General features: G+C 37.2%; 1 protein-coding gene across 2 annotated transcripts in view; it reads left to right on the top strand.

The window, feature by feature from the left end:
• Window positions 1–319: 319 nt before the first annotated feature.
• LOC117419857 (lysine-specific demethylase 7B-like) overlaps window positions 320–12,540 on the top strand; it is a 123,461-nt gene continuing 111,240 nt past the window's right edge. The window contains exon 1 of one of the 2 annotated variants that reach the window (XM_058986485.1): window positions 320–524. In XM_058986485.1, coding sequence (XP_058842468.1) covers window positions 340–524 — 185 coding nt within the window. In that variant the 5' untranslated portion in view covers window positions 320–339. The remainder of the gene's footprint in view (window positions 525–12,540) is intronic. The other variant, XM_058986486.1, reaches the window with a different exon arrangement.

Genomic DNA, 12,540 nt, shown 5'->3' on the forward strand with positions numbered 1-12,540 from the left:
TTTATAATTTTTAAAATGTGGGTATTAATAACACCAAGAACATATTTTAATAGTTTTGTAGGAATAGGATAAAGAGAGCATGTAGTAGCTCTCATATGTTGAACTAGCTCTGTCAGTTCCTGTAAGGTAATCAAAGAAAAAGCCCCCACAGTAGCCTTAAAAGTTGACATTTAAACCACGGTGAATACATTAATAATAGCATAGACAAGATTCAATGAAAAACTGACGCATGCGTATGTCTCAAAACAATGGAAAATTCAGCAGGGTGCACAATTCAATGTTCGTACGTATTCGGTAATCCCCTTTAACTTTCTCTTCTTTCTCGTGCAGATTCGATTTATGCCTCGGCTCTGTTCGTCATCGAACGCCTTTCTCCGGAATCCCCGCCCCGCTAGGTTCCCTGCGTTGTTTGGGGACTGTAGGAAGATGGCGGCGGCTCTGCTGTACTGTGTCTGCCGGCAGCCCTACGATGTAAGCCGGTTTATGATCGAATGTGATATTTGTAAGGATTGGTTCCATGGCAGGTAAGAACACAACACCCTTCTTCACCACATATCTGAAAACGGTGTAAAACGACCAAGAAATATCGTAAAAACTACCCCCAGAAAACAACGGGGCTAATCCGGTGTCAGTCCCAGTCTGTGTGGGTTGGGGGGTCTTCATGTGTCTTATTGTTGTTGTTATTTACACTCAGATAGATGTCGACATGCGTTCAACCGTTTGTTTGTTTGTTTATTTTTTATTTCAGTTGCATTTCAAAGTAATCCTACACATATGCAGTTATTGTTCTCGTTTCTAAAATTAGTTAGTATATTTTGGGGGTTAAGTGATTTTGCCAGTTGGGAAAACAGTGCTGTAAAGAAAGCAGAAATAAGTGTGTTACTAATGGATATGTAAAGGAACATTTGGAGGAGAACACGTTGTTTTGACTTTGTTTCACTTGTTTGAAGCTAAGACATGCAATACTGTGGTGTAGGCTTGTCTCGGGTCACAGTGTTCCTATATATATTGTTTTATGCGTGTTTGTGTGATTGCATTTTTCTGAACTTGTTAAGTATGGTGTTCGGTGGCGAAGTTGAAAATCAAGATCCATAAATTGATACAAGACGTAAAATAGACCATATTAAAAAGTAGAAATGTGCTTCGTTTAAGTTACAGGACAGCCTTGTTTCTGTTCGTAAGCGAACGTCAAAATAATACGAAAAGTACACGGAGGTTAAATCGGACCAGGTTGCTGTTTTGTCGGTAACATACTTTTCCATAGTTATTCTGTAGAGTAAAAGCATGTTTTATTGTTTTTGAACGTTTTAAATAATAATACATTGATTATTGTAGTTTTTTATTACAGCAGTTTATGACCCAACATGCTGTGCGTTTTGTGTTACAGTAAACTTTCTTAATATCCGTTCTCATAGCCTTAAGCCCACACAACCATTATAGCTGCATACAACTTTTTTCATACGTCGTCTGTTTTTGAAATCAAAGAGTAATAAAAATCACACTGGGTATCTTTGTGTAAGGATTAGTCATAACACAAAGACGAAAATCTATTTACATTTATTATAAAAAAAAAAAAAAAAGAAGTTGGCATTAACACCATTTTTGTGGCATGCTCACGTAGAGTGTCGATGCTGCGTTTCTTTTTTGGGTAGTTTTGCTGAGGATTATAGAAAAAAAATCCTTGTTGTGATTGTTGAGCTTTTGATTGACAGTAGTGGTTGGACATTTAAATACCCCCCTTTAACAAAAACAGACAGATATCAGACAGAGGCTCCCTCTAGTGGATTCAAGAGGAATGCGATTTTTTTTTTTTTAAAGGGACGCACCATTTTCTTTCACCTGGTTGGGGAAAATAGCAGGTTTGTTACAACTGATAACTGAATACCAGTAGTTACTTGGTAGCATAGTGTCCATCATTCTCAACGTGTCTATAGGTTAATAGGATTGGAAGAAAACCTGTGTTCACTAATACTGTTAGCAGCACTGCAGACACGTCAGACCAGTTAATTATGAAAAACGACATCAGGGTTTTCCCCAGGCCTTTTCAGCGAAGTGGCTGTCGCCGTCCGGCTGAAAAAACCCAATCCGCCCGTCTTGCAGATGCTGCTGTGCCTTTAACAATAAGGATTGATTGAGCTTCTAGCAGACTAGATCACTTGCACGTTGCTGGATGAAAAAAACCACATGACAGCTGTGTTACGTCTTGACACAACATTTAACCAATCACAGATGAAGTGTAAGGCACTGTATGCAGGCAATAAAAATGTGTATTATAAATATCATATGGGAGATACTGAAATTGAAGAAGGGAACTATGAAAAAGACCTAGGCGTTTATGTTGACTCCTAAATGTCTTCATCTAGACAATGTGGGGAAGCTATAAAAAAAAAGGCCAACAAGATGCTCGGATATATTGTGAAAAGAATTTAAATCAAGGGAAGTAATGTCAAAACTTTACATTGCATTAGTAAGACCTCACCTAGAATATTGTGTTCAGTTCTGGTCACCTTGTTACAAAAAGGATATTGCTGCTCTAGAAAGAGTGCAAAGAAGAGCAACCAGAATTATCTATGAATTATCTGATTGAAGCATTCAAAATTCTAAAAGGTATTGACAGTGTCAACCCAGGGGACTTTTTCAACCTGAAAAAAGAAACAAGGACCAGGGGTCACAAATGGAGATTTGATAAAGGGGCATTCAGAACAGAAAATAGGAGACACTTTTTTACACAGAGAATTGTGATGGTCTGGAACCAACTCCCCAATAATGTTGTTGAAGCTGACACCCTGGGATCCTTCAAGAAGCTGCTTGATGAGATTCTGGGATCAATAAGCTACTAAAAACCAAACAAGCAAGATGGGCTGAATGGCCTCCTCTCGTTTGTAACCTTTCTTATGTTCTTATGAAGGGGCGGGTTTTCTGTGTTAAGCACTTCGAGAGGCTAAAACGTTAAAAATGACTGCTAAAAAAATAACCAATTATTTGCAAAGCAAAAATAGTTACAATGAATCCCGGGGGTCAAAATAAGCCAACGATCAGTGCAATCCACCGCCTAATACTATATTTGCGCCTTTATTAAAAAAAATATTAAGATTATTTTCGGGTATAATTATTCAGTCAATTTGTTGTTGTATTATTGTACTGTAAGGTGATATATAGTACATAATAGCTATATATATATATATATATATATATATATATATATATATATATATATATATATACACAAAAAAAAGCATATTACTTTTGTTGTGATATCGTAGCAGTATGTACCCAGGTGCTTGAGTGATATTGGAGGTTCATATATAGAGGCTATACGCCTTTAAGAAGAAAGGCATGATGGGATATCAGCTGAACATTGTCAGCTGACATACAAATGCTTAAGTGCAGAGGTGCTGGATTTTCACACTGCGGTTTCATGCAACAGTTCTGATGGTGACCAAACCTGTGTGTGTACTGCTGTGTAAAAATGAACAGCTGCATTCAAAAAATGTAGAACAGCGAAAAACAAAAAATAGACTTGCATTAACAAAATGCCCTGAAAATTTAAAGAAAACAATTTAAATGAAGCAATAAGCTCAGTAATTAAGCCAAAAAGGAAGTGAAACGGTTACCTGTTTTTTTTTTTTGTGAACTCCAATAACCCTACGTTATCTTTCCCCAGTCAAATCGTAGAGTGCCTAAATAAGCACGGTAATTTTAGGGATGCACCGAATCCAAGTTTTTTAGATTTGTCCGAATACCGAATCCATCTCAAAAGATTCGTTCGAATACCAAATCTACAAAAACTGTCAAGAAAACTGAAGGAAACTGTTGAATGAAAAACAGACTGGCAGCTACTAACAAGGGACGCGCACAATCTATTGTTTTGAGCCTGAGTTCATAGTGTTTTTATTACCGAATGGAAATATATTCCTGAATAAGATTTCAGTTTGAAAATTACACAATTCACTGCTAGCCCCCTCCACCCTCACCAGAAACGTTAACATACAGAACTGTTTACCTTTACAAGAAAGGAGAGCTGCATCTTTGCCATATCCCACTATTTTTTAATGACATTTCAACCTGTGTCACGTGATCTGAGAGCAGGGTTGCCAACAGGCTCCAGAATCTCGGGACACTTTAAGGCAGGTCAGGTTTTGTAACTCCCCTCTCTAAACTGTAATGTATCCAGTAAAGGGAGTATAAATTGTGTGAACTGTCGCTAAATTAATTGAATTGTTTTACTTAGTTGTCACCAAAAGCACACACACGACTGCGAGGATCGTTTCCATCAATCAGACCTATACAGCAGCTGATTGGCTTTCTGAGTCTCTGACTGGGTGGGACTGTGTGAAGCAAGACATATTAAACAAATAGAAACTTTACCTGCTGTCACAAGGTTAAATGAAAGAGTGCAGGTGAATGTCTATAATAATGGTGTTGCACTATTTTGATAGATATTGTTTACTGTATAAAAAATTCAAGCAATACGATTAATCGTTGTTACAAGGTTCTCCGGATAGAATCGGCACCACAATTAAACAGTTACTAAACTGCTCAAGCAATTCACACTCGCTTTGCAAGCCAAATACATTGCAGTTTAGAGAGGCGAGTTAAACCTGACCTGCCTTAGTGTCCCGAGACTCTGGAGCCTGTTGACAACCCTATCTGAGAGCTATGAGGAAAACATTACCGTGATGAGTGACCTGAATCTCCCTGTGAAATAAAATCCACGTTGATTTACATGCACCGTGTGTGTAACACACAGGCTACAGAATAGTTTAAAAATGATTTTAATAAAACACAGCAGTTCACAAATGGTTCAACTTGTATTAGCACATTATAGTAACGTAACATTTTATTTAGTAAAGCATATTGTTCAACAACATCTTACACATCTGACAGCTGTAAAATTACAAAAAAATATATACCGTGTTAACTCGAATTTAAGTCGCCCCTGAATTCGTCACACCCCCCAAATATGGATACACAAAAAAAGACCCTGAATGCAAGTCACATTTAACTCTTAATGAAAAGAACAAAATTAACAGTTAAATTACTTTTGAATTTCTAGGTGCCAGCAGGGAACACTGTATTACTGTACATTAAAGCATCAGAGTACGTCACCTACTATATTGCAAATGGGACAAGAAAATACGTACAGTACTGTACTTTCAGTATTGAATGACAGTCATTGCAGTTCATGGTAGCTGGGAAAGGGTAATTTACCTTGAACTTTATTTCAGTCTGCTTTATTGTCCTTGTTTGTTTAATTTGGCTAACGTGACTCATGTTCTCAAGCAAAATTAGTCCAAGACAGAAATGTGTAATTCATTTTAGGTTTGAGTTAGGACTTTGGAGTTTACACTAGTGGGGTTCCCGTAGTTAAACCAGGCACAGATCATAATGACAGTGAGTAAGTTAGAGAATTGGAGACCGATGAATCTGCCATTAAGCAGTACATACCTTAGTGTTCCTGTTTGTTGTGCTCCTCCAGATAGAGAAAGAAAGATATATATATATATATATATATATATATATATATATATATATATATAATATATATAATATATATATATATATATATATATATATATAATATATATATATATAAAAAATAAATAAATGATAGTTCATTTTGAAGCTGGACCCGCATTGATCATTTCAACAAGTACTATACTGGTAATATTATAGTATTACATAGGCTAGCCTTTCGATTGCGTCTCCATCTTCTGACTCATCTCAGATGCAGCAGTTTCTATTTTCTTCAGCAAACAAAACTACTTTTCTTTTAAAATCTGCATCAAAAAATGTTCATGAAGTTCACTGTGCAGCCATTTTAATATACCGGTACTGTACCTAGAGTAATTACTGTAGTGGGCAGTAACTGTACAGTTGGTCTTGTTCAAGCGCACCAGAATAATTTACATTGAGTAACTGACATTGAACCTTAAATATTGCTCTGAATCCGAAACCGAATCCTAGATTTGGTGCATCCCTAGGTAATTTTCCGTAACAAAGTCATGAAAGAAAATGTAGAACATAAGAAGTGCAACCAGATATAGTCAAGAAAGACAACACATTATTCAAATTCTTTGTCGTATTATATATTTAAGGTAAGGCAAGGTTTTTTTTTTTCTGTTAAAAGTGCTCCCGGCTGTAATGTTTTGCCACCCGACTGCACAGAATTCCTGGGGTGAACCCTGGTCATATACAGCCAGTTACTAGGCTCCTATCCTGTTAAACTGGTTTGCTGTCATCTACTTAATCAGCCTTCATAAGATGAATTTATACTTAAAGAATGAGTGTCACTTGAATTGAACTCTCAACATTCATTACCAACAGTGGAAGTGGTATTCTGTGGTTTGATTTTTGTTTAGAAGTCAATAAACTTACTTAGTACTAGGACAGAGCTTGTCAGCAGGCAGGAGTCGCGCAATACAAGACAGATAGCCCAGAATCAAGCCTTCTGTGTACTTTCACAGGGCCATAGCCTGCCATGAAAAATCAGAAGCTTCCACTGCTCAGTAGTTAATCTAAAGTAGCGGCATCAAACTTTTTTTGTCAAATCAGGGTTTGAAAAAGCTGCAATTACTGGCCACTTCAACTCAGGCAGACGTTCAAAACATAGAATATACTGTGTTCCGTCTTGCACATCCTGTATTAACTTTAGTGAAGCCTTTTCTGTGTTCAGCATTGTGTTTGTTTTCTATTTAAAGCACTCGGTGCCAGCTTCCTTTTTTTTTAAATGTGCAACCAGTTTTCTTGCTGTTGCCACTGATGTGTGTACGGCTGGAACATCCTCCAGACTGTTCTGAATGCATAGGTTTATATTCTGCACAGCGCACACTTGCCACACCATTAAAAAGTGCCCCAGTATGATCGTTTACATGCATAAGTAAAGGCATTGCTCTGTAAATGTTTCAACAGGGCGTTGCGTAGCCCGGAACACGATTCAGATTTTTAAATGCAGCTCCCTGCACCATGTACAGTGTTTGCTCCAGGACTTACAGACTGAGGGTCAATGTGGCCCCCTCTCAATTTTAGGGGGACTTTTTCTTCAGTGAGGGTGTCAATATGTTTGATTCAAAACCAACCACCATTTCTTATTTTTGTTTGTTTTAAATATGCCAGCAGTTTACTGACCTTTTGTTTCTGAAGAACAACAAATTAAACTGTAAAGCTGTAGATACAACCAAGGTGTCTCTACAATACTCACTGTAACTTTTGGGGAAAATATTGGGAAATGTGTCGCAGTGATGCTGGTGTATCACTGAGTAGAGGATATTTATTGTACCAAATCACATTAGAACAGGGGTTTTCAATCTTTTTAAGCTGTGTACCCCTTTCCAAAAAATGTAGTCCACCGCATACCCACACCTGAGAGTCATAAAATGAAAACCGAGAAAAGGTCTGTACAATAACATGATACAACAAAACGCACAAGCCTTGGAGTGTGTGATGGATACAATTATAAAAGTTACAGTATTATAAAAGAAAAATATATATTTACTTTGGGCTAAAAATAGTCCCTCAAACAGATTTCTAGTTGTTGGAAACATTATCATTTTATTGTAAATATTAATTAAAATCAACAAAGCCTCCATGCTAGCCTCAATCACTCAGAAATGACATAGGACTATTCCATGATAGCAAATGGCAATCATGTATTTTTATTGATAATAAAATTACAGAAAAGAAGGCAAAGAAAAGTTCACAGTCCACACATCTCTACAGTTGACCTCATTACGAAAACATATTATTGGCATTTTTTAATTGGTGACTAAAACGTACAGTACTGATGCTAATTAATAAAGAATAATAAAACGCTTACCTAGTATCAGTGTGATGGATGTCCCTGCTTGTTACCACACAAATCACTGATGATGGCAGGGAAATTGGAGAGAGCTTCAGTTGCAAGACATTTTTGGCGTTTTAATCTATAACGGTATTTCGTCTTGATCGCCCTTTGCTAGTAATGTTCTAGTATTGAGCCAACAATCCATATTTTTTCACTGGATTGAAAACTAAAAAATCTTAACTCTCACACCAGACGTAACGCATGTCAAACTAGACCACATGGCAATACTTTCTGATTGGCCATACAGTCTGTATTTTGAAATGAAGTACTTAAGTTACAATAAACTTTAATCGGGTCATTGAAAAAAATAAATATCGATTTGCAGGCACGAACGCACAGGAAATAAAATGAGTTAAAGACTATGGCTTTTAGTTTTTTAAAATATGTATTTTTTTTTTTATCCCAGACAGACCAACTGTTTATATGACATTTAAACAACAGGGCTTATTTAAAATGTACATATTTAATATGTAAATTAGTCATGTGTGCGCTGAACGCTCTGTCACAGCTCGTCAGTCTGGTGTTAGCGATTTTGATTACATGACAAAAGTTTGCAATAGATTGGCAAGTGGTGCTAAATAAAATGCGTTGTCTGCCATTTCAGAATTTTTCTCGCGTACCCAAGTTTGAAAACTGCTAGAAGCCACATTACCAACAGATACAGTTTAATAGTAGTAGTATTTAAATGCCGTTGTCCTGACTGGTAAATCCTTACCTTCCAGTTTCCCCTTTATTTTGAAAATTTCCATATCAAACATTGCATTTTTTTCTTGACATTTTTCATTCCACGTAAATATTTTGGACAGTTTTCAAAACAATTGTTGCTTTATTTTTACAACACACGTTGGTGTTGTTGATGTGATAAACGCGTACATCTGCTGCAGGTACTCTGTATTTAATTTTTTTCAAGGTTAAACAATGGCCCGTGTTACACAGAACACTAAAAATAAAATGTCAAACATACAATATGTATTTCCTTGGTTTTGTGGATTTGCTATATTTTTTTGTAGCTTATTTCAATACTGCACATAGTGATATGGTTTTGAAAATGCTACTTACCAAAACCGTGACTGCTCGTGAACTGTATTACATAATAACGTCCTTTATTCCGGTTCCAGTGGTGTTATCTCAATGCAAGTTGTATTGTAGGGATGTATACAGTGCTGTATAAAATCACATACACTGTATTTTATATCGTTACCGTAGGCTACTTTTTTTTTTGTGTGTGTCTGATGGATCAGCCAGGGTGTCTGTGGATCACCATGCACCAGCGACCCCTGTAGTCTAGCCGGGCGCCTGCGGGCTTGCCTGTAAGCTGCCCAGAGCTGCGTTGTCCTCCAACGCTGTAGCTCTGAGGTGGCTGGTGGGCCTGTAGTGTGTAAAGAAGCAGTCGGCTGACGGCACACGCTTCGGAGGACAGCGTGTGTTCGTCTTCGCCGCTCCCGAGTCAGCGCGGGGGTGGTAGCGGTGAGCTGAGCCTAAAAATAATTGGCTATTCCAAATTGGGAGGAAAAAAAAAGATAAAAACAATTGCCGACCTACTAAATTTATAAATAAATAAATAATGTCTGCACTCACTTTTAGAATTATACAGAGACTTTAATTATTGTGTGTGCATCATCAGGATACAAGACATGTAAATAGTTGTTATGGCATTACCATATTGGAATGTAAACCTGTATTTCTGGATTACAAACAACTATCCGATCTGTACTGCATCAGAAAATTTGTACCACTGACGTAATGTTGAGTAAAGAAATGTTTATTTTTTCGTATTCATTGCTGAAGTTTACAAACGAGGCCCATCTTGCTTTATATAATGCCATCTTATCAATCCTTATGTCTACGGTACATTATTGTAATGTTTATCGTCTTTGAAAAGATTGTGTCATTGTCAGTGGTCTGCTGTTCTGTGACAGTCTGTGGCCTGTAATCACAGGCAAAATTGGGTATTCTAGGCCATAACAGACAATCGCTAAACTCATATAAATTAATTATATATAAAGTATAGATATAGACGCGTATATTATTGGTAATCAAACACATGACAATTTTCGATGTTTTCAGCAGCAGTCGCCACGTCTGTTTACCTTTTCATACATAACTTTCGGTTTTATTCCGGCCAGCACGATTTTTGAGTGGGTGTGGCCATACACCACGCAAAATCCATCATATGTTTGTTGTTTATTTCTATTGATGAAATCTATACAGAAATGTATTGTTGTGTTTGACCTGCAAGATACTTTGATGACTAAAGACAAAGGTTCGTTCTTTTTAGAAGACTAAAATTCCCTTTAAGAAGTTCAAGTCAAATGGGAATGTATGTTCAAACTTATGTACAGCAGTATGAATCTCTTCTTCCTCCTTCTGTTGATGTCACACTTTCCATGTCTTCCCAAACACAGCCATATGTTCTCTGTATATTAGGCAAGAGCAACAGTCGGGGGAGCTAAATGTAATGCTATAAAGTACTTTTTTTTTTAATCGGGAAAGGGAATTGACGCTTGGGTATCGACACACTGGTGTGTCCATATCTTGATATCCGACATGCAACTATAAAGTGCAGAAACAGCAACATCAGTGTGTGGTTTAGTTTGTAAATAGTTCTGAGTGTTATCAGTGTATCAGTGAAACCTAAATCCATGCTGGCGAATAATCTGGCCAAGAGGCAGCATATATAGACTAAATAATAAAGGTCCCAGTACAGAGCCCTGGGGAACACCTTGCGTAACACTGATTCAGTATTGTTCTTGTGTCTAAACCCTGACTCGATCGGTTCAAACAGCTCATTAGATGAAAGATGACACTCTAATCCGTCTCAAGAGTCGTTCCCATCGGACGCGACACGCATGCACGCACGCCGCTGCCATGGCAAATTTTGCCCCCCCCCCCGAATCGTGACATGGTAGTGAATGAGGCATGTGACGATGTAACATGTCTATGCATTTTATGGCTTAATACTTACTCTGTATGTTTGTGTTTGAACCATATAAACCTTAATTTCATTCTTCAAGTGAAGGCTATATGGGAAGTCATTTTTGCTCAAAGTAAGAAAATGTTTATTAGACAATTTAAAAAAAAAAAAATCACTCCGCTATCACGGGGGGGGGGGGGGGGTGGGGGGGTGGATGGACGACGACATTGTACCTTCAAAAAATATATTGATCACAAGTAAAAAATAAATAAAAAAACAAACCGTAAAACATGTTTTAATTAACAAAAAAAGTAATTTTATTAAATATCCTTCTGCCTCTGACCTAAAAAATAGTCCCTTAAAATTTAAAAAAAAATGCATTATTATTATTATTATTATTATTATTATTATTATTATAAACATTGAACCGATTAAAAACAAGAAGCACTATTTATAGATGTTAAAGTGAGCACTGCCATGAAAGTGCAGCTTTGACGCTTTACAGGCCCTTTTCTTAGTTGTTCATTCTGAACAGTAGGTGGCGCTGCAGCAAGCGATTTCGAGCAGCGTGGTGTTTGATTCATTGTTGTCGTTGTCTGAGGAAGTGCAGCAGGACAATCACGCAGACCTTCTTTGCCACATTGAGTTGCACAGCAAAACAAACCTCTCACACAGGACCTGCGCCGGTGTCAGATGATAGTATTGCAAGATTTTTTTTTTTTTTTCAGTTGTCCTTTGTGATATGGGGGTAGTGATAGGAGGTATCCATGCCAGATTTGCGGTACCGTTTGAGTGGCAATAAAGATGATGTTTGCATTTTCAAATACTCAGACAGTGGCATAAAAAGGACACCCGATGCCCAGGCAGTGGACTTCGGTGTATTTTTTTTCCCTCCATTTCTTTTTCAATGTCCAGAAGCTGTGCTTCAGTAAGTTCGATGTCTAGCAGTATTACTTTTTTTCACCACTTGAATAAGTGTTGGTGTCTGATTCAGACTCATCCAAAATCTCCAGTTTGGTTTCCCGAAAGATCAAAATTGATACACCTCGTCTGTCATTTATTTCGAATTTAAATATGGCTACTGTTTTTTTTTTCTTCAAAATTATATATTAAATGTGGTTAGTGATGTTTATTAACCTCTTCTGTACTATGGACATACCTGGCACATCATAAAAGTGCTTTCCCTGTGCTACTGTACTGGTACGTCATGATTAAAAACCTGGTCAAAAAAAAAAAGCGCTGGATTGCTCTTTTTTCACGCAGGGTCGCTCATCCAGGAGTTACTGCATAACATATTAGGTTGGTGGCGTTAATCTCATTATATTACATGGATAAAATGTAATTTACAGACATTTGAACGCAAGCGGTGGATATATTTGGCTTGTACTGTAAAACATCCCGAATGAATTTAAAACAATCTGTGTAACTTCTGTTTTCTTTTCAATGAGGATTGAAGATAAAAAAAAGTTTACCTTTGATTAGTAGCTGTTTTATTGAGCTGTGCTTCATGAAGTCAGCTTTGAAGTAACATCTGACTATTTGTCTACATCTTGTTTGTTGATGGTAGAGGAAGATACTTCCTGCTCCTGACTGATCACATGGCACCACTGTAATGTATTGAGTGTACTTTTTTTTTTTTTGTTCAGTGGCGTAAATTCCACGATTACACAGTAAAAATAAACATTAGTAAGCACGTGTTAGTATAGGTACTGTGTGTGAAACCTTGTGTCCGGTTTAGTTGGTTGGAGAGAAACTAGTGAGTTTGAGCATAGAACTGATCATT

Source organism: Acipenser ruthenus, chromosome 14 (assembly GCF_902713425.1).
Source record: "Acipenser ruthenus chromosome 14, fAciRut3.2 maternal haplotype, whole genome shotgun sequence".
In the NCBI taxonomy this organism is placed as follows: Eukaryota; Metazoa; Chordata; class Actinopteri; order Acipenseriformes; family Acipenseridae; genus Acipenser; species Acipenser ruthenus.